General features: G+C 38.0%; 1 protein-coding gene across 9 annotated transcripts in view; it reads left to right on the top strand.

The window, feature by feature from the left end:
* Window positions 1-23312, top strand: part of SPATS2 (spermatogenesis associated serine rich 2) — a 115452-nt gene that overhangs the window by 53415 nt on the left and 38725 nt on the right. For all 9 annotated transcript variants that reach the window (XM_037030943.1, XM_037030941.1, XM_037030939.1 and 6 more), the window contains 2 exons: window positions 2482-2745; window positions 18730-18809. In XM_037030943.1, the coding sequence (XP_036886838.1) occupies window positions 2721-2745; window positions 18730-18809 (105 nt within the window). In that variant the 5' untranslated portion in view covers window positions 2482-2720. The remainder of the gene's footprint in view (window positions 1-2481; window positions 2746-18729; window positions 18810-23312) is intronic.

Raw genomic sequence — 23312 nt, 5'->3', positions numbered from 1 at the left:
ATTCAAGTCCTTTGCCTATTTTTAAATTGGGGTTTTTGTTGTTGTTAAGTTGTAGGAGTTCTCAGTGTATTCTGGATATAGTAAACCCCTTGTCAGATAAATGATTTGCAAATGTTTTCTTCCCCCTGGCTTTGATAACCTGTCTTCTACTTTCTCTCTTTCCCATCCCTTTCAACCCATTCTAGTGTGCGTGTGTGCATATCTTATGCTCTCTATTGTTGTGATTTGAAATGAAAAATAAGTATAACAATTAACAATAAATCAAAGTATAGGTTTAAAGACAGCATTTTCATCCTCTTCCCATTTCCCCAATGAGAGTCACCAGTTGTCTCCTTAGGCTCAGGGTGCCTAGGAACCAGTAGCATGTCTGTCTAGCTGCTACTGGGGGTAAGGTCTGTGACCATCGACTTCTTTTTTTTTAATCCTCACTTTAGGATATGTTTATTGATTTTAGAGAGAGGGGAAGGGAGAAAGAGAGAGAGAAATTGATCTTGATCAATTGCCTCCTGTATGTGCCCTGACCTGGAATCAAACCCACAACTTTTTGGTGCATGGAACAGTGCTCTATCCAACTGAGTCACCCAGCCAGGGCGACAATGGATTTCTTTAGAGCAAAAGTAATTGAAGGCAGAATGGGATTCACTAGTTTTCTTAGCTTTTAAGTTCTAGTTTACAGAAGTAACTAATCCCAGACTGACCATCTTGAATTGGCTTTAATACTTAATAAGCACCTTTCCGTGCTACCAAGAGAAGGGCCTGAATGGCCTTATTCTTGGTTCCCACATAAGGTAAAGGGAAACTCCTACCGTGCCCACAGGCCTTGATGTCCTGCGAGTGAAGGAGGAGGATGTCCTCCAATTCCTTGCCGCAGGAACCCACTTAGGCGGCGCCAGCCTTGACTTCTGAATGGAACAGGACATCTACAAAAGGAAGAGTGAAGGTTGATAGAAAACAAACAGCTTCTAAAAGTTGAAAAAAATACTTAATAAGCAGCAACAAATTAATACAGATTTAATCATTTCCATTTTCTTTTTAATATATCCATTCATTATTGATTACCTGTTTCCCCACACTCCAGATGTTGTGTGCATTATGTTCACATTTTGAAAAAAATGTGTGACTGAATGGTTCCTTACATACAAATGAGTCACTTGGTCAAGAGTATCCTTTGGGTTTTTTCTCTTAGTTTTTACAGAAAAATTTTTAGGTTTTTAGTTGTATTTTATGTATAGTAAAGTGCACAAATCTTAAGAGTACATACAGCTCAATGAATTTGTTTTTCATTTTCATTTATTAATGTTGTTCAAGTACAGTTGTCTCAGCTCAGTGCATTTTTATATAGGTGTGCACCCATGTAAGTACCACACAGATCAAGATATAGAACATTTTCCCCTCAGAAAGTTCCCTGTGTTCATTCTCAGAGGGAACCCTCTCTTTGGAGAAGGGATGTAATGACACTTTTATTAGAATGATATAGTTCTTTTTCTAGCAATATTTTTTGCCTTAAAGATCTGAATTTCATCCTAAAATCTAATCAAATGTTTTCTATCAGGCCCACACTATCTACCAGTAAATTCCATGTGTTCCATAGGCTTTGACTGACTCTCCAGGGCAGTTCAATGCTGTGAAAGAGGGTCAGCCCCAGAGTTTCAGCTGCCTTTCCTCAGGTCCCATAGTGGTTTTCAGAGGCTCTTACTCTTGATGGATTTTTAAAAAGTTTTCCCAGGGCTATTGATTCATCCCTTCATTTTCTTCCCACATTGGGAATTATCTCATAATAAGGTTACTTTCATTTCCTTCTTGGGTTGCATTTTATAAAATATTTTTTCTTTCAGGTGCTAGGTATAAGTTCTGTAATCCATCATGCTTTCTTTACCCAGAAATCTTGGGCATGTATTTTTACAGTGTTTAGTAAAGTGGAAAAAATAGCGCTTATATCTTTATGATTTATCGAAGCTTCGTGCAGAATGAACTAATTCAAATTTTGATGTTTCAGTTTTCCTTACTAGAATTCCTTCGTGTGCCATCCATTTACCCCTGCTCCCAAGTTTCTTGCAGCTGTATTTGATCTGGGAAATCTGAGGAGAGATTAGAAATAGGAAATTCTAGAAGAGAAAAGACCCTTGGCTTGGACAAGAAGAGCAGGTAGAAAGAGAGATCTTAAGCAGTGATAAAAGGTAATATTTTAGTTTGTGAAGCAGAGGTCTGTATAAAATATTTGAGGTAGACAAAAAATATAAGATGACTAAGAAAACATGCTTTCTGAACTAAGAAGATGGTTTGATTCTAAGATTAAAGTTTCTAAAGGAGCAAACCATTGTATTTACAGGTACACACCACACACATTTAGAATACTTTTCTTCTAATCACTAGTTTTGTTTAGAAAAAATACAAAATAAAACCTGTGGATATCTCTTAGAAATTTTGTATAGGCAGCTATTACTATAACAGTAAATATGTGTTATTGTTTTTTTCCTCCAGAATCTCCCTGGAAACAGAGACATGAATGTCTGCGACGATACTTTCTGACAAGAAGTTAATAGAAGGAAAGGAGATCACCAGTTAAAGAGCAGAATATCAAGTAACCAGGATTTGGTATTTATTATCTCCGACCATAGACTTTCCTTGCCTACCTTTAAATCAGAGAGAACTACAATCAGAACCCAGACAAGGCAAAAGAATACATTTCTTCTGTATCTTTTGAGATCAAAGACACTACAATGTCTAGGAAACAAAACCAGAAAGGTAAGATTATATGCGGGCACAAATTGTTAAAAGCATAGTTGTGAAGTAATGATCATCATTTAGGTTTTTTAAAAACATTCTCTTACTACTGATAATTACAACTTTTTGTTGTGACAAATTAATTTTGTTTTAATAGTTTATTTTTATTGTATTTTTTCTATTACCATTTATTTCCCTTATACCCTCTTCCACCTCTGCCCATACACCCCCCACATCTCCACACTGTTGTCCATGTTCATGAGTCCTTTTTCTTTTTTGCTCCATCCCTCCACCCCACAAACACCAACGCCCCCCAGGCCTGTCAGCCTGTTCTCTATGAGTCTGTCTCTGTTTTGCTGGTTAGTTCAGTTTGTTCATTGTATTTCAAATATGAGTGAAATTATGTGGTATTTGTCCTTCCCTGACCGGCTTATTTCACTTAGCATAATGTTCTCCAGGTTATCCATGCTGTCACAAAGGGTAAAGTTTTCCTTTTTATAGCCAAGTAGTATTCCATTGTGTAAATGTACCGTGGCTATTTTATCCACTTATCTACTGATGGGCACTTGGGCTGCTTTCAAATCTTGTCTATTATAAATAACACTGCAGTGAAAATGGGGGTGCTAACATTCTTTTGAACCAGTGTTTCAGGTTTTTTAGGATAAATTTGCAGAAGTGGAATCACTGGGTCATAAGGCAGTTCCATTTTTAATTTTTGGAAGTATCTCCATACTGTTTTCCACAGTGGCTGCACCAGTCTGCATTCCCACAAACAGTGCAAAAGGGTTCCTTTTTCTCCACATCCTTGCCAGCACTTGTTTGTTGATTTATTGATGATAGCCATTCTGACAGGTGTGAGATGGTATCTCATGGTGGTTTTAATTTGCATTTCTCTGATAATTAGTGCCATTTAGCATTTTTTCATGTCTATTGGCCTTCTGTATGTCTTCTTTGGAAAAGTGCTTATTCAAGTCTTTTGCCTATGTTTTAATTGGAGACACTAAATTAAGTAATTGAAGAAGATACAAATAAGTGGAAGCACATACCATGCTCATGGATAGGAAGAATTAACACCCTTAAAATGTCCATACTACCCAAAGCAATCTAGAGATTCAACACAATTCCTATCAAGATACCAAAGACGTATTTCACAGGACTAGAACAAATATTTCAAGAATCTATATGGAACCACAAAAGACCCTAAATAGCAACAGTGATCTTGAGAAGGAAGAACAAAGAGGAATCATGCTACCTAATAGCAAACTATACTACAAGGCCATAGTAATTTTAAAAAGTATGAGACTGGCATTAAAACAGACATATAGATCAATGGAAAAGAATAGCCCAGAAATAAACCCACTTCTTTTTTTTTTTTACTATTTTATTTATTTACTTTCAGGGAGAGGGGAAGGGAAGGAGAGAGGGAGAGAAATATCAGTGTGTGGTTGCCCCTCATGCGCCCCGCACTGGGAACTGGCCTGCAACCCAGGCATGTGCCCTGACTGGGAATCGAACCGCGATCCTTTGCTTCGCAGGCCTGCGCTCAATCCACTGAGCTACGCCAGCCAGGGCTAAACCCACTTCTTTATAGTCAATATTTGACAGAAGGTACCAGCACATACAATGGGCTAAAGATAGTTTATTTAATAAATGGTATTGGGAAAACTGGGCAGATAAGTGCAGAAGAATGAAACTAGACCACCTTCTTACACTACACAAAAGAATAAATTCAAAATTGTTAAAGACTTAGATGTTAGACTCAAAATTGTAAAAATCCTAGAGGAAAACATAGGCAATAAAATTGCACAGTGTTTGTAGCAGTATTTTTTTCTGTTGTATCTCCTCAGGCAAGGGAAGCAAAAGAAAAAGTAAACAAATGGGACTACATCAAAGTAAAAAGTTTTGGCACAGCAAAAGAAAGTAATTTAGAAAAGTATGAACATTCATAATAGTCTGTTATCTCATTAAGTATCTTTAGCTATTACATTACAGTTCTGTGTATTACTAATTTGTAAATTCATATAACAGTTGCTTTTCTAGTCTTATAAACCTAATAAATTGGAATATGCTTCCAGGAAACCCAAATGCCTCTTCAAAGTGCATTCTTTTGGAGAGTGAACATACGTTGGGGAAAGTGGTAGGAGATAATTTACTGCAAGATATTCTGTAGCCTGTGAGTTTCATTGGAGACAGGAAATGAAGCAAGAGCAAATGCTTCTAGGTTTTTATTCCTTCTTTAGCTTTTCTTCTGAATTATTGCTCTAGCTTTTTTAAATATATTTTATTGATTATACCATTACAGTTGTTCTATTCCCCCTCTTCATTACCCTCCACCTGCACCCTCCCTCCCCCACCATTCTCTCCCCCTTAGTTTATAACCACGTGTCTCAAGTTCTTTGGATTCTATATTTCCCCCACTATTCTCGCCCTCCCCCCTTTCTATTTTCTACCTACCATCTATGCTATTTTCTGTGCCTTCTCTCCCCTTCTCCCCCTCCCACCCCCCTGTTTCTAACCCTCCATGTGTTCTTCATTTCTATGGTTCCACTCCTGATCTAGCTGTCCTCTTGGTTTGCTTTTGTTTTAAGTGTGGTTGTTAATAACTGTGTGTTTGCTGTCCTTTCACTGTTCATATTTTTCATCTTCTTTTTCTTATAGAAGTCCCTTTAGCATTTCATATAATAAGGGCTTAGTGATGATGAACTCCTTGAACTTGACCTTATCTGAGAAGCACTTTATCTGTCCTTCCATTCTAAATGAAAGTTTTGCTGGATAAAGCAATCTTGGCTGTAGGTCTTTGGATTTCATGACTTGGAATACTTCTTTCCAGCCCCTTCTTGCCTGTAAGGTCTCTTTTGAGAAATCCGCTGACAGTCTGATGGGTACTCCTTTGTAGGTGACTGTCCCCTTATCCCTTGCTGCTTCTAGGATTCTCTCCTTCATTTTGGTCTTGGCTAATGTAATTATGATGTGCCTTGGTGTGTTCCTTCTTGGGTCCAACTTCTTTGGCACTCTCTGAGCTTCCTGGATTTCCTGGAAGTCTATTTCCTTTGCCAGACTGGGGAAGTTCTCCTTTATTATTTGTTCAAATACGTTTTCCACTCGTGGCTGTTTCTTTCCCCCTTCTGGTACCCCTATAATCCGGATGTTGGAACGTTTAAAGATGTCCTGGAGGTTCCTAAGCCTCTCCTCATTTTTTTGAATTCTCATTTCTTCATTCCTTTCTGGTGGGATGTTTTGTTCTTCCTTCTGGTCCATTCCATTGATTTGAGTCCCAGTTTCCTTTCCATCACTATTGGTTTCCTGGACATCTCCCTTCATTTCAATTAGTTTAGCCTTCATATGTTCCTCTAATTTGTGACTATGTTCCTCTAATTTGTGACTATAATCTACCAGTTCTGTGAGCATCCTGATAAATAGTGTCTTGAATTGTGCTTCTGAGAGGCTGGCAATTTCTCGGTTGCTTAGAGTTATTGGCTCTGGGACTTTGAGTTCTTCTTGCACCATCTTTTGGGCTGTTCATGCCTGTTCCATAGCAGGATCAGAGCCCTAAAGCGTTCACTAGAACAGGGCAACTAAGTCGCTGGGTTGTGACGTTGTATGTGAGGGCGGGGTCAAAGAGGGACAATGGCTCTCACCGGTATCGCAGGGCAACTAAGTTGCTGGGTTGTGACGCTGTATGTGGGGGCGGGGTCAAAGAGGGACTATGGCGTCCTGTCTTCCGCCTGCCACGTGGCCCTCACCGGTGCCACAGTTGCTGCCATCACTGGGCCCACGCATTTCGTCCCACTGCACGCGAGTGTGTCACCGCCGTCAGTCCTCGCCCCCTGGGGCCTGCATGGTCTGTCTCACTGTGCTCGAATGTGCACCCGTGGTCAGTCTGCCCCGCACCCCTACTGGTTCCGGGCTGCCTGTGCGTCTGGGTCGGGGGACCTGTCCTGCCCGACCCTGCTCGCTGCTGGCTCCACCCCTCTTACCGTCCCGTTGAACGGTTAGATGTAGTCGGACTTCCATATAATTCAATTTTCTGTTCTTTGGCTGTGTCTTTGTTTCTCCAAACCTTTGTTGTATTCAAACTTGGTTGTGGGAGAAGGCACAGTGTTTCCACCTATGCCTCCATCTTGGCGGAAGTCCTGCTCTAGCTTCTTGTCAGCAGTAAAATATAAAGTGCAAAGAGTCAAGAAATACCAAGAATAGTTATAAGGAAGGGAAGGACAACAAAGACTATATAAAATTACTTTCCCAGTTTCCTTGAATAGCTGCAAAAACGATAAGGGACAAATTTAACAATAGCATACACTGTTATACACAACTGAAATGTTTTTGCTTTTTTAAAAAACATTTTATTTTAGAGAGAGGGGAAAGGAGAGAGAAAGAGAGAAATATCAATCGGTTGCCTCTTGCATGCGCCCAAATGAGGGACCAGGTTTGCAACCCAGGCATGTGCCCTGACCAGGCATTGAACTGGCAGCCTTTGTCTTTGTGGGATGACTCTCAACCAGCTGAGTTGGCCAGGGCTCAAATGGAATGTGTTTGTTAAGAGAGCCCTGGCTGGTGTGGCTCAGTGGATTGAGTGCCGGCCTGTGAATCGAAAGGTTGCTGGTTCAGTTCCCAGTCAGGGCACATGCCTGGGTTGTAGGGCTGGTCCCCGGTTGGGGGTGTGTAAGAGTCAACCAACTGATGTTTCTCTCCCTCCCTTCCCTGCTCTCTAAAAATAAATAATATCTTTAAAAAAAAAAAAAGAATGATCAGAGCTATTCTGGCTTTCCCCCCCTACACTCATTCATTCGATTTAATTTTGAATTTAATGTTCTTTAATTGAAAACAAGGCTGTAGATACAGATCTCACATGTTAGATATGAAAGAAATGCTTTTAAACTTAATTTTCACTTAGTTCGCAAACCTCATTATAAGAAAATAATATAACAAAGCTCTCCATACAAAGAAAATCTGGCCTCTAAGGAATGGTTAGATTACTAAAGAAGCTGAACTGTTTTATGAAATGAGATATATCAACTGAAAAGTTTTTATAAGCTTTTTGTGTCTTTCTCAGACTTTAATTTTATCATAATTCAGTTTGCTTTTTTCCAAGTTATGCTTGAAATGCTTAAAATGCTGAGTTTTTGTTTTTCTGCATATGAGAATACTATAGTAACAATAGGATTCCAGACTTTAAAATAATTTCATCTAAAAAGTTTAGCATTTAATCTTTCCTAAAAATGTTAACTTCAGCTGATTGCTTTGACCTTTTAAAAAGTAGAGTCTGTTTATTTCATGTCTGCTTTTCCAGAGCTATAAAAATGTCTTGATTATTGTAGCTTCATAGTATGTCTTGAAATCAGATAGTGTCAGTTCTTCAACATTGTTCTCCTTCAATATTGTGTTGGCTATTCTGGGTCTTTGTCTTTCTGTATTTACTTTAGAGTCAGTTTGTCAATATCCACAAAGTAAATAACTAGGATTTTGATTGGGATTGCTTTTAACCTGCAGACCAAGGTGGTAAGAACTGACATCTTGACAATGTTGAGTCTTACTATCTATGAACAGAAAATGTCTCCATTTATTTAGTTTTTTTACTTCTTTCCTCAGAGTTTTGTAGTTTTCCCCATATAGGTGTTATATGAGAGGGAAAACCCCCCAGAAAACTGGAATTTATTTATTAAAATTGTGTATTTATTTTTACATGTTTAAACTTCAATAACCTTCCAAATACTATCCACTTAATGAAATATACATATGAAAATGTATTCCCCACTGCTCAAAACAGTTTTTGAACTTGATTTTGATGCCTTTTGGTGCTTCTGCTGGTTTTTTTTTTTTTTTTTTGGTTTCACCTGTTCCACATCAGCAAAATTTTTCTCTTTGAGGACTTTTTTCATCTGGAAAAACAAAAGAAAAGTCACTTGGGGTGAAATTGGGTGAATAGGGAGTGTGGGGCACAGAGGTCATGTCATTTTTGGTCAAAAAATGATGAATACGCAACACAGTGTAGGCAGGTGCACTCATAAATCATCCGTCATGAGATGGGCAGATGTGTTGAGTCATCAAAAAAATTTCACTGAAGCTGAATGCAGCCTCTCACAACAACACCTGCTGGCACGCTGATATAGATAGGTTCCTAGAACATTCACCTAGTGAGGGACACCTGTACTACAAGAGGCCTGTCCTCCAAAAGATAGTTCCATTTTGGGGGAGGATCTGCCCTCATATATACTTTGTTAGATTTATACCCAATTATGTTGAGGGTGCTAATGTTAATGGTATTGTATTTTTTTATTTTAAATTCCACTGTTCATTGCTGTTATATGGGAAAGTGATGGGTTTCTGTATATTAATCTTATGTCCTGCAACCTTGATGTAATCGATAAATTCCAGGACAGAATGGGCTGGACAAGTGTGTTATTTAAGTAGTGAGTTTCCTACCTTCACAAATATGACACTTAAAAGCCAGGGTTCACCTTGTGATAATTAGAACAACTATTTGGAAATAGAAAATGTTTATAATTAAAGTAGATTATTGATCCAGAAGTCAGTTTAAGAAAGAAAAAGCTAGTAGATTTAATTCTTATATGCATGAGTTTAATGAGTGAAGAGTGACAGATTTGTGGTACTCTGGGTTTTTTAATGAGAAGGGTGTTTTGTTGGAGACAGAAGCATGTGATTAGAATTGACTTGTTCATTTCTGTACTTTGAAACAAGGCGTGGGATGCGGTGGAGAGGGATGACATTGACTATTTGACAAGGTTAGAAGGAATGTCCAAAGCAGTCTTTTACAATAAGAGAATCTCTCTCACACCTAACATACAGTGTGGTTTTTTTTATTTTATTTATTTATCTTTAGAGGGAAAGGGAAGGAGAGAGGGAGGGAAAGGGAAGGAGAGAGGGAGAGAAATATCAACATGTAGTTGCCTCTTGTGCGTCCCCTGATGGGAACTGACCTGCAGCCCAGGCGTGTGCCCTGACTGGGAATTGAACCACAATCCCTTGGTTCACAGGCCTGCAATCAATCCACCGAGCTACACCACCCAGGGCCTAACATACAGTTTTAAAAAGATAATTTCATATTTCCCACTCACTCGCCTTCAGGTTCTCAAAAATTCTACCAGCCAGTCTGTACTGATCTTAGTAATTGAAGATTTGACTTAAAAAATTTTTTTAATTTGTTTTAGAGAGAGAGAGGAAGGAGTGTGGGGAGAGAAACATCAATTTGTTGTCCTCCTTATTTATACATTCACTGGTTGCTTCTTATATGTGCCCTGGCTGGAGATCAAACCCTTAACCTTGCTATATCAGGATGATGCTCTAACCAATTGAACTACTTGGCCAGGGCAAATTTGTTTGACTTTTAAATGTCACAGTTCTTAAATGTTTTAGGTTTTTTTGACTTATGTAATTGAGATTCCTGGAATAGCTGGTAGAATTCTTGAGTCTTAAGGACAGTGAGGAGTAAGAAATTTTTTTTTAAAAAGATACGCATTCAACTCACCTAATCCATCTAAGCCTCAAAGTATGGCATGTGTTGCAGTAACATCCAAGAGTAGTAATTCCATAAAATAGGAGATCCCCTTAAATGGAGAAATGTTAGTAAATCTGAAAATGAGGGTTTGACTTGTAAGAGAGACTGAAAATAGGCCCTTAGTAGCTGAAACTACGTTTTTCTTCAGATGTAACTGACCAGCTCACACAGGGGCATTTTATTAAACATGATTTATTGGCAGACTGATTTTTCTGTTTTTTAGATTATCCAGGTTTCTTGATTTCTTTTTCCCTCTATTTTTACTGGCTGTCCATCTTTTAGTGATATAACAATTTATTTTTACCTTTCCTAAACAAAAGAGTAAGACTGGCAAGTAGAAAGATAAAACTCACATCAGTCCTTATCACTACTTGGAAACAAAGAAAGACATGACTGAGTATTTTAATTTTAATTTTATTTCAGTGTACCTTTTCTTTAAAAAGTCTGAATGTTGCTGTAAACAGATATCAAAATAATCATCATGTGGCTTCAGAATTTTCTAAGTAGCTTTGAATTCATGTAATCTGTGGAATGATATGCAAAGTTTTTTATTTATTTGGTTTTTAAAATATTTATTTATTTATCTATTTTTAGAGAGGGGAAAGGAGGGAAAAAGAGAGGGAGAGAAGCATCAGTGTGTGGTTGCCTCTCACACACCCTCCACTGGGGACCTGGCCCGCAACCCAGGCACTTGCTCTGACTGGGAATTGAACTGGCGACCTCTTGGTTTGCAGGCTGAATCCACTGAGTCCACTGAGCCACACCATCCAGGGATGTATGCAAAGTTTTTAAAATAAAACAAACTCAGAGATGATCTAGAGTCAGCAGAGAATACATACTGATCTTGGCAATGCAAAATTTGAGGTTTTGTTTTGTTTTTTAATCATAGTTCTTAAATACTTTAAATATTTTGACTTACGAAGTTGACTTTCTTCCCTGGAATAGCTGGTAGAATTCCTGCATATCTGAAGGATAGTAAAGAGTAGGAAAGAATTTTTTTTAATCATTTATTTATTTCATATGTGGGAGAACTGATTCCAGACTAATGATAAGTAGCATTGAGTTAGAAGAGTTAGGGCATTAAAATCAATATTATTGCCTCCTGGCTATTCTCTAGAGTATATTAATAAGAAATTTTTGAAAGGTGAATGGAGTTTCCTATCCAATCACCATTCATGGAAGAATTGACAGAATTGTTATTAGAAGTAGCAAACCTTTTAAACAATGAGACCCTCAAGAATTCTTGGAACTTAAAAAATAGAAGCTTATTTATTCTGTTGCCACTGCTGGAAACCCAGGAAAATCTATCAGTGTGAGTAAGGTAGGATTTAATTGCTTGTGTGTATCTTTAATAAAAACCCTGACTTTCCATCAAGTTCTACCTGAAAAAGTTAGAACTCATTTTAGAAGTTTGGAAATTTCCCACTGTAAGTGCTTAGTCTTGTAATAAGAGGCCCTGCCCTGACTAGTGTAGCTCAGTGGATTGAGCGCGGGCCTATGAACTAAAGGATCGCAGTTGATTCCCAGTCAGGGCACATGCCTGGGTTGCAGGCCAGTTCCCAGCAGGGGATGCACGAGAGGCAACTATACATTGATATTTCTCACCCTCTCTCCTTCCCGTCCCCTTAAAGATGAATAAAATCTTTTAAAAAAAAAGAAGAGACCCAACATCCTAGAATGTACTTGAAGAGGCACTCAAAGGAACAAAGCAAAGAAAAAAATTTAATCAGTTGTTAACACTATATGACAAACAAAAGTAGAGCTAACAGGAAGATAAAAGGCTGCTTTTAAAAAAAGGCTACTTTTGTCATTAAAGACCCACTTAGCAGATTGATCATTAAAGAGTGGCTTCTTCAGAATGAGAAGCCACAGTGGTCCTAAGATGGCCAGGAAGACCAGCCGGTGAGCCTGTACTGAGAGGAGGCATGTGTTTGGCCATTGGCAGCCAAGATGGAGGTTTCTTTATGACTTTTAAAGATCTAAATATAAAAATGTATTAACATGTCAGAAGGCCAAAATAGTATAGTAGAATACTATAGTAGAATTACTGATAACAGACTTATAGAAGTCTTACAAAATGATGCTTTGACATAGTTGTCTTTCATAATTTCCCATCTCCAATTTGCTCCCCTTCCAAACTTAATTTCCCATTATTTACACATTTCTCCCCTTTAAAAATATGTAAATATCTTATTTCTTACCAAAACAGGCATCATTCTTCCAAGCTTAGGTGGCAAATACTAGAAGAGAGTATTATGACCTAGGAAATTAAACCTGGTGGCATATTCAGTTTTGAAATTATAAATCCAGTCTTCTAGGCTGTAGCTAGTAATGTCTGTGACAATGACTTTCTCTTGCACTCTTTTTCGGGGGGGGTGTAAATTTATTTTTGCATGTATGTAATGTTTTTTTAAAATTTTTCTTTGTTTATACTATTACAGTTGTCCCCACTTTTCCTTCCTTTACTCACCTTCTCCCCTCAGGCTATCGCCACAGCGCTGTCCTGTGTCCATGGGTCACTTGCACTCATATTTGTATAGTATAACCCCCTCCCCATATTTTCCACTAGTGCACATGAAGAAACTGAACTCCATTTGACCTATATGTGGATTATTGTGGAAAACTGGCATGAGAAAAAACTATTTGAAGGCACTGATGGTTGAGTATTGTCTGTGTTCACTCTAAAGGAGAACTTCAGGTTGTTTAATTTTTCATAAGATACCACTTCTTTTTTTTAAGATTTTATTTATTTATCTTAGAGGGGAAGGGAAGGAGAGAGAGAGAGAGAAATATCAATGTATGGTTGCCTCTCATTCGTCCTCTTCTAGGAACCGGGAACCAGGAACTGGCCTGCAACCCAGGCGTGTGCCCTGACTGAATCGAACCACGATCGTGTGGTTCGCAGGCCCGCGCTCAATCCACTGAGCTACACCAGCCAGGGCTAGATACCACTTCTGTAAGGACTGGCACTTAACCTCTGCTCTTGAGTTACTTTATAATTTTTGAGGGAAGTTTGTACAGTTTGAGAAAATATGACAGGCGATCATCACACTCGTTAGATGATCTATTTGGATAGGCTTCTTTACCTCAGAGGTTACCTGCATGTAATTGAATCTCATCTGTGTGGCCTCTCTTTGGCCAGGGTAAAATGTGAATAGTTTTGTTACTCACCTTTTATGTATGTGTAAGGAATATCAGTGAGTAATAACAAGAATCTGAGATCCTTAGAAGAAAGGTAATAATATACCAAGGTGCTGTCCAAATAATGGCACTTGAGAACCAGTGTATTTGGTGAGTAACTGTGGTTCAAAACTTGTTGTGATGCTTGTTCAATTCCAAAGAAGACATGGACGGCCAACAGGTGTGTGAAAGTGTGCCCAACATCCCTAACCATCAGAGAAATGCAAATCAAAACCACAATTCTCACACCTGTCAGAATGGCTATTATAAAAAAGACATGAAATAACAAGTGTTATCCAGCATGAGAAGAAAAGGGAACCCTTTGTTGGTGGATTGTAAATTGGTGCAGCCACTATAGAAAATAGTGTGGAGTCCTCAAAAAAATTAAAAATTGAACTACCATATGATACAGCAGTTCTATTTCTGGTTATTTGACGAAAACAAAAACACTAAACTCGAAAAGATATGTGCACCATCCTTGCTACATTATTTGCAGTAGTTAAGATAAGGAAACAACCTAAGTATTCATTGATGGATGAAAGGATAAAGAAAATGTGACATATATGTATGACTATAATTCAGTAATGGAAATAAGGAAATCTTGTTATTTGTGACAACATGGGTGGACCTTGATGGCATTATGTTAAGTAAAACAAGTCAGAGAGGGAAAGACAAATATCAAATGTGAAATCTAAAAACAAAACAAACCAAACCAAAAAATACCAGCCCTGGCTGGGTAGCTCAGGTAGTTAGAGTGTTGTCCCGATATGCCAAGGTTGTGAGTTGGATCTCTGGTCAGGGCACATACACATACAAGAAGCAACCAATGAGTGCATAAATAAGTGGAACAACAAATTGATCTCTCTTCTCACCCCTCTCTCCCCCTCCCTCACCTCCCCCTCCTCTTCCTCCCTCTCCTCCTTCTCCTCCTTCTCCTCCTTCTCCTCCCTCACCTCCCCCTCCTCTTCCTCCCTCTTCCTCCCTCTTCCTCCCTCTCCTCCTTCTCCTCCTTCTCCTCCTTCTCCTCCCTCTCCTCCCTCTCCTCTCCTCCCTCTCTCCCTTCTTGCCTCCTTCCCCCTCCCTCCCTCAAATCAATAAAAAAATAAATAAGCCTAGCACATAGATACAGAGAATAGATTGGTGGTTGCCAGAAGCAGGGGTAAGGTGTAGGGGGGAAGGTCAAAATGGGTAAAGAGGGTCAGAAGTTACAAACTTCCAGTTATTACCTAAGCCCTGAGGATGCGATGTACTACAGTAAATTTTATCGTATTGCATATTTGTAGTTGCTAAAAGAGTAAATCTCATCACAAGAAAAAAATTTTGTGCCCATGTATGGTAAATGATGTTAACTAGACATATTGTGGTTATTTCACAGCATATACAGATATCAAATCCTTAAGTTATATACCTGAAATGAGTATAATGTTATATAAATGTTAATTATACTTCAGTTTTTGTGTTTTTTTTAAACATTTTATTTATTTATTTATTTTTAGAGAGGAAGGGAGGGAGAAAGAGAAGGAGAGAAACATCAATGTGTAGTTGCCTCTCACGTGGCCCCCACTGGGGGACTTGGCCTGCAACCCAGGCATGTGCCCTGACTGGGAATCAAACCAGCGACCCTTTGGTTCACAGCCCGCACTCAATCCACTGAGCTACACCAGCCAGGGCTGTTAATTGTACTTCAGTTTTAAAAAATTGTTCAAGGTTGGTTTGATATATGGGATAATCAAACTCAGACATTTCTGTGTCTTCTCAGTGCCTAAAATAACTTTTGTCTAATTTTTGAAACCAGCTAAAACAATAATTACAAACCTACAGTATTTACAAATATATCAGGGATAGTGTAAATAACATACTTTTTAAAAAATGTTCCTAAATATGTGTTATTTGAAGTAATTCCAAGAAATTTCTGAGATGGTTCTTGATAGAGGGGAAAAGAAAACTCATTCTCAGTTATTCTTTATCTCCTTTATGAATCTTCCCTGATAATAGTATTTAACTTCCTTTTTTCTTTAAAAATTTATTTCTGATAGAGTATACATGCTCTTCTATCATAGAATGAGATACTGCCTTATTTCCTACTAATGACATTAAGTAAATCTTGGACTTTCTTTGCAGGTAAAAATAAGAGAATTGTTAATCACTAAATATTTTTTATGGAAATTAAAAATAATTTTATCTGTAATGCTGAGAGGTATTTAAACTCTAGTTCTTTGATGCTCAGTTTTATATCTACTTAAATTGTTGGTTTAAGAGGCAATATTAGCTGGTGAATAGACAAGATGTTAAATCATTGCTTTCCCTTTTTGCTGAAGTCATGATTTAAAAGATAAATATTCCCTCAATGGCTCTTTTACCCTCTGGCTTCTGGGTGGGTTTGGCCCTTGGGCAGCTTGGGCAGGTGATGGGCAAGGAGGAGAATGAGATAGGGGTGTTTATACCCCTAATCTTTCCCTGGGGGGGGTCACTGTGGGCTTATTGTGACCTTTGACCAAAGGTCATAGCTACTGTCCTGTGGCCCTTACCACACCAGATGAAACAAAGGTGAAAAAGTCCTCTGTCTCTGGGTTTTAGTAGTTGCTGTCTCCTTACACCTATTTAAACCTCAGGGTAGCAGTGCACGTCACTGTTATTAGCCAAGGGGTGGCTGCACTACATCTTGCGGTTTTCTTACTACCTACTAGCATCTTCTAAAACAGTCTTAAAAAAACTCTCAGATTTCCTGAGTTGAGTGTGCAATTTGTTTCCTACTGGGATCCTGACTGCGATAGCTGCTTTATGTATATATTATCCTAATTTGTATGCCAGCTGAATCCTAATAATAGTACTGCTAATTTGGGGGGGATAATAACTGAAGGTGTTTGCAGAACTACCCTTTGTTTTCCTTTTACTTTGTTTCACCTAGTGTGTTGTTAAAGAAAAAAATAGTGATAGATGATGTATTGTAACCTTCTTATTGTACAAGAAGCTAATGATACTGATAGTTCATTTAAGTATGGACACCAAATGCTGCTTTCCTTTGTACCCCATTTTTCCATAAAAGAGATTGGTGGTTTGATTCTCTAATAAGATTATTGAATTCCCTTGTCATCTCACTGCTCACTGATATCTTTGGAAGGGCGTACTTACAACATTCAGGCTGTATCATTTGGTTAACTGGTAGCAATTCTGAGAAGGTTGCTGGATAGTATTTTGGCTGGATAGTGTTTTCATGTTGCTATACTGTTTCTCTTCAATTATTAAAGATAATTAGAAATTATGTAGTCATTTGGAAAACTAAGGCTTAAACACTGAGTTTGCGTAGTGCAACCTGACTTTTCATTTGTTAACTTTCTCAAATCTGCCAATATTACAGAGGTTGAACCTGAATGAGTTTATGGTTCATTGGTAATTGGCAAGCACAGGTTCTCTTGGAATGACATGCATTGAATTCATATCTCTTTTCTACTTTTAGTACCAGAATGTGTTGTCATTCTAGCTTAAGAATTATCAGTATTCCATAATAAGTAGGAGATATTTGAAAACATAGGATAATGATTGAGCTGTAAAAAAGGCTTTAATTAAAACACATCTGTAATAACAGCAAAAGAATTTGGGCCCTGGCTGGTGTGGCTCAGCAGATTGAGTACCAGCTGCAAACAGAAAGGTCGCCCAGTCGATTCCCAGTCAGAGCACGTGCCTGGGTTGCCAGCCAGGTCCCCCTTGTGAGAGGCAACTGATCGATCTATCTCTTACACATCAGTGTTTCTCTTCCTCTCTCTCTAAAAATAAATTTAAAAAAAAAGAATTTGGAAAATACACTAGATTATCACTGTATTTTTTAAACCCCTGTCCATTTGGGCTGCTAAACAACATGGATGGCTTGTAAACAACAGAAGTTAATTTCTCACAGTTCTAGAGGCTGGAAGTCCGAGATCAGTGTCAGCATGGTCGTGCGAGGGCCCTCTTCTGACTCGCAGACTTCTCATTGTGTCTTCACTTGGTGGCAGGGCCTAGGGAGCTCTGTACAGTTGCTGTTATAAGAGCACTAATGCCACTCATGAGGGCTCCACTCTCATGATTTACTTACCTTCCATAGGCCCCAGCTACTAACACTATCCCTTTAGGGTTTCGACATAAGAGTTTGGGGGGCCGGGGGCACAAACATTCAGAACATACCAACCCTTTTTTCAAAGCTTTCCCTCTTACTTGCTTTGTTGAAATTCTAACCCCCAAGCTACTCCCAAGTATGGTGCATGAATCAGCAGTGTTGATACCACCAGGGAGTAACAGTCTCAGGCCACAGGCTAGACTACTGAATCGGAGCCTACATTTTAAGCTGAGATTCCCTAGATAAGTGTACACATCAGAATCTGAGAGGCATTCTAACCATTTCCTGGATTGCATCTCATTAGATTAAAACAAAGTTGTCAAGTGTTTAAAGCTGAGGTAATTCTTGGTAGTCTCCGGTAAAGGAATTGATTGAATGGTCAGATAGCCTTTTCTTTGTAAGTACAGGGAAGCTAAACTCTTTCTGTAATCGGTCACATTAAACTAAGTTTTCCCGTGTTGTGCCGCTGATGTAAACTCAGGTACATTGCTTGATCAAACATTACTGGGAACACAAACTCGAATGTATTCGTGGAGTTCGTAGTCTAAAGAAATAATGTGTGTGATACAGCCAAGAAGGTTGAAATTACTTTCATGTGTTATTATTGTTATCATTAATGCCATAGAAACTCCCATCCTCGCTCACATTTTCAGGTTTGTTAGTGTTGAATTTTACCTCAGAGAGCCTTTTATTTCAGCATTTCTAGAGGGCCTTTTAATATTTATTTATTTTTAGAGAGAGGAGAAGGGAAGGAGAAAGAGTGGGAGAAAAACATCAATGTGTGGTTGCCTCTCATGTGTCCCCCACTAGGGGCCTGGCCTGTAACCCAGGCATGTGCCCTGACCAGGAACCAAACCAGCGACTCCCTGTTTCATAGGCCCGTGCTCAATCTGCTGAGCCACACTAGCCAGGACTCTAGAGGGCCTTTTAAATTAAGGTGCGATAGTTAACAAAGATGCCAAGGATTACTGGACAGTTTAATATAGTTGATGTATTTAGTGTTTTTCTCAAGCTGTGACAGTTTCTATTAAAATCGAATTTTATTTTATAATTTTAACTCAAATGTAGTTATCAGTGATCTGTATAATGGAATTTACAAAGCAAGTTAACTATTTAAGGCAGAAAAGCAATTTCTGTTGGCCCTTTCATTTGGGGGATGGGCCACATGTCAGTTTTGGATCTTGTTGAATATAATTTTTTCTTCTCATTCTTTCAGATTCATCAGGATTCATTTTCGATTTGCAGTCCAATACTGTACTGGCCCAGGGAGGGGCTTTTGAGAACATGAAAGAAAAGGTATGATTAGTTACTGTAGATCAGCAATTTTTAACTGCTGTGCTGCAAGAATTTTTAAAACGTGCAATACCTGTTAGTCAGGGGCACTGACCTCTTTTTCCTTAGATTGTCAAATTGAAAAAAATGACAACAGCCAACACAACAATAGCTTTCCTGTGTGAATGAATCAAAATTATAACTATTTTTTGTTATATTGGCAAAAATACAGTTTTGGTGTGCTTCATGCAGAATTTTTGTAATTAGTTTACATGTGTCTTTAGATGAAAAAAGGTTGAAAATCACTGCTATAGATAGTAAACTTGAATGTCATAGTAAAATTTAGGTACAAAAAAGTCAGGACTACACAAACTCATTAAGAATGTGTAACTTTAAGAACAAAGGGAATGCTCGAGGTTCGATTCCCAGTCAGGGCACATGCCTGGGTTGCAGGCCGGTTCCTTGCAGGCCAACTACCAGCAGGGGGCGCACAAAAGGCAACCGTACATTGATGTTTCTCTCCCTCTCTCCCTCCCCTCTGAAGATAAATAAATAAATAAATAAAAAAGAACAAAGGGAATGCCACTGTATATCGAAGAGTAACTACCATGAAGGTTTTGAGAAATCAGAGCCTATTAAGTGTAATCATGATTTTTTTGCATCTCTCTCTATATACTCATTCTGGATACCTTTGAAGACACCTTAATATTAATTAATATTATAACATAATATTTATATGGCGAGGGGGGAATCTCATCTGGCAACATTTTTAAAGGAACGAACTGAGTAGGATCTTTCCATTCACTGAAGAGGATTCTGAAGTTCAGGAGACTTCAGAGCTAGATGAGAAATAGATCTTCCAAGAAACATCCCTTTGGAAGAAAACCAGGTGTTTTCTTTTTTCCCCCAAGTTTTATTTTTGTAAAGATTTATTAATTTTTATTTTTAGAGAGGGGGAAAGAGGGAGAAAGAGAGGGAGAGAAACATCAATGTGTGGTTGCCTCACATGCGCTCCCTACTGGGGACCTGGCTCACAACCCAGGCATGTGCCCTGACTGGGAATTGTACCAGTGGCCCTTTGGTTTGCAGGGTAGAGCTCAATACAGTGAGCCACACCAGCCAGAGCAAAACCAGATGTTTTTAGTAATATAACTCTGAGTGAGCTATAACTGATAAAAACATAAAACAAAAGGTTTATGTGCTTGGAAAATTTTTTGTCTTATTAATAAAAGTATATTGTTGATTATGGAGTCATAGATATATATAGTGTTTCAATAATATAAACTTTTACATTTTAAGTTACCAGAAGCTACTTTTATTGTTGAGTGTGTAAGTTTTGCCTAAAATCCATTTTCTAGTGATCAGTACTAAGTTTTTTGCTCATCTCAAAAATGTATAATTACAAATTATCCCTTTTTGGATTATAGGTTTTATACATCCCCATTTGTGTGGTTTTAAACTTCATCATTATTTCATTCATCCTGGAACAAAAACAAGCATAGAATAATATGAAAGCAAGTGTTCTAAAAAAGACTTAGGTTCTAATACAGACTCTACTTATTACTTGGACAAGATACTTTTTATATATAAAAGGACTTCCTTTTCAAATAGTGTTGCTGACTAGGTAACTTGAAAACATTCATAATATAAAATACTGAGAAATATAGAATGAAAAATAACACATTTTAAATGCGTAGATGAACAGACAAAGGGAAATCCTTAGGGAATGACAGAGGGAATGAAAAAGCAGAGTAGTAACCGGAGCTTTGTAACATGGCTGCGTTTTGTCCGTCTCGATAACAAATGGGCTTAACCACGCAGGGTCATAAAGCTCCAGGCTTGTCTTAGGTTAGGAATTGGAGCTGAGAGCTTATATAAGATTGAGATCCTAAAAATATTTTACCTTCAGGGAAAGGGTGAACTAGAACAAATCCTCCCACTGAACACATTATTGTCACTGTACATGATTAGAGGGGTATATTTAAAGGACAAAACAAATTGCAAATAAATCTTAAATTTTATTCAATGTTTCGTCATTAGTAGTAATGTATCATAGTGTTATTAGTAACATTTTGTGAGTATTACAGAATTAAAGCAAGTCCGTAAATTAACACTTTTAGGAACTAAAACTTTTCATTTAGAAGAAAGATATATGTTTAAAATAATGTAAGAAAAAACCTTTTAATACTGTATTTGAATATTACATATGAATTCATGTTGTAAAAGACAAAATCTCCTAGCTCTATCTGGCAGTAAACACACCTAGCTCTTAGGTCTTGGCTTTTAACTACCAGTTCCTACCAAAAAGAACCAGGTCTTTTTAGAGAAATAACTAATTTCACATTGTACAGTAAAACAAAAATGAAAATTATAAGGATTAGAAAGGAAGTAAGAAAACTGCCATTATTTATATGCAATACAGTTTATGTACATAAGCCAAGAAAGCAACAAATTATTAGGAATACTGAGAGTTCATCAAGGTTGCTGGTTAAAAATTGATATGTGAAAATGAAAACAATAGCCCTGGCTGGTGCAGATCGGTGGATGGAGTGTGGGCTGCGAACTGAAGGAACCCCGGTTCGATTCCCAGTCAGGGCACATGCCTGGGGTGCAGCCCAGGTCCCCAGTGGGGGCCAAGTGAGAGACCACCACACCAAAGAGAGAGACCACCACACTAGAGAGAGAACACACCTCTCTCTAAAAATAAATAGTTAAAATCTTTTTTTAAAAATGAAAAAAATACAATAATTACAAACTATATATTTTTAATCTCAAAAAATGAGAATACCTTGGGAATAAATCGGACAAAATTGACATACCTATTTGAAAGAGCAGTTTGGCATCATCTAATAAATTTTTAGATGTTCTAGTATTCAGGAGTTCTACTAGTAGTTATATATAAGAAATATTCTCTCACTGTTCACAGAAGACCCAATTTTTAAAAAGATTTTATTCATTTATTATTAAAGAGGGAGTGGGAGGGAGAGAGGGAGAGAAACATCAATGCGTGGTTGCCTCTCATGCACTCCAGCTGGGGACCTGGCCTGAAACCCAGGCATGTGCCCTGACTGGGAATCAAACTGGCAACCCTTTGGTTTACAGGCTGACACTCAGTCCACTGAGCCACACCAGCCAGACTCAATTTTTTTTCTTGAAATATGCTAAACATTGTTTTAGGCACTGAGTAGTCAGCAGCAAATAAGCATAGGAATGTTCAGCATTTTTCATACTAGCTAAACATTGGAAACAATGTTATGTGTATCAATAGGAGAATGAATAAATTGGCTATATTCACACAATGGGAATGCTATGTAGCAGTTAATAAGAGATGCATTTATCAACATAAAAAACTGAACAGTGTTACATGAATAAAGCAAACTGAATATAGACATGTGTGACATGATAATATTTACATAATGTGAAACAGTAGTATATACTCAATACTACCTGTGGATACATACATACATTTTAACATGTAACATGTTAAACATACATACAAATGTAACATGTTTATTGAAGTAACATCAAATTGAAGGTGGAGAGAAGGGAGATGGGATTTATGAGGGGCTTTGTGGGGGCTTCAATTGCATCTACAGTGGAACCTTGGTCCTCAAATTTATTAATTCCTTATGGAAAACTGTCCGAGAAGTGATTAGTTTGAAAACCAAATCTCCTTTGTTACCTGAGAGGTGTGTGACTGATCATACAGTTATCAGCACGAAAAGGGTTGTTGGGTAGAGAATTGAGACCTAAAGTTTTATTAAACAGCTGAGAAATTGTTCCTGTGAATAACTTGGTTGAGCACTGAATTGTTCAAGAACCAAAGTTTGCCTGTATTTTATTTTATTAAGCTGTCTCACCCAAGCTGTCTTGGTTGGAGTGTCATCTACTAACTGAAAGGTTGCGGGTTCGATGCCCCGTCAGGGCATACCTAGGTTTCAGGTTGGATCACTGGCCCAGGTGCTTGCAGTCCCTGGTCCAAGCACATACGATCCTCAGCCCTAGCGCGTACAATGCCTGTTCCAAGCAGGTTCCAAGCAGTAGAGTCCCCAATTGGAGTATATAGAGGAGGCAACCAATGTATGCTTCTGTCTTGCATTGATGTTTTTCTCTCTCCTTTCCTCTCTCTCTAAAAAGCAATGAAAAAATGTCCTTGGGTGAGGATTAAAAAAAAAAAAAACTGTCACACAAGGAATGCTCATTATGTTTTGTATGCCTGAATAGTTTATAGTAATTTAAGTTATTTTCATAGTGTTATACAATTAAATGATATGAAATAAAATGTTTTGAAAATGCTATATAAAAATCTAAGTAGTTATGGGCAAAAGTTCATTAAACTTTCCACCTTTCTGTATAATATGCTAAAAATGAGGAAATGTTGATGCTTAAATTAACACCTGGTACCTAAATTAAACCTCTCTTTCTTGGAATAAAAATCTAGCACATGCCTTCTATTTCTAGAAATGTTCTGGTTTTCTAAGTTTTGAAATAAAATTTTTGTGTGCTGTTATCACTCATCTATAATCA

The sequence above is a fragment of the Sturnira hondurensis genome, unplaced genomic scaffold (assembly GCF_014824575.4).
Source record: "Sturnira hondurensis isolate 20B ecotype Veracruz unplaced genomic scaffold, ASM1482457v3 Scaffold0020903, whole genome shotgun sequence".
NCBI classification, from domain to species: Eukaryota; Metazoa; Chordata; class Mammalia; order Chiroptera; family Phyllostomidae; genus Sturnira; species Sturnira hondurensis.
Note: the sequence above shows the minus strand (reverse complement) of the source record. Positions and strands in the feature narration are given on the sequence as shown.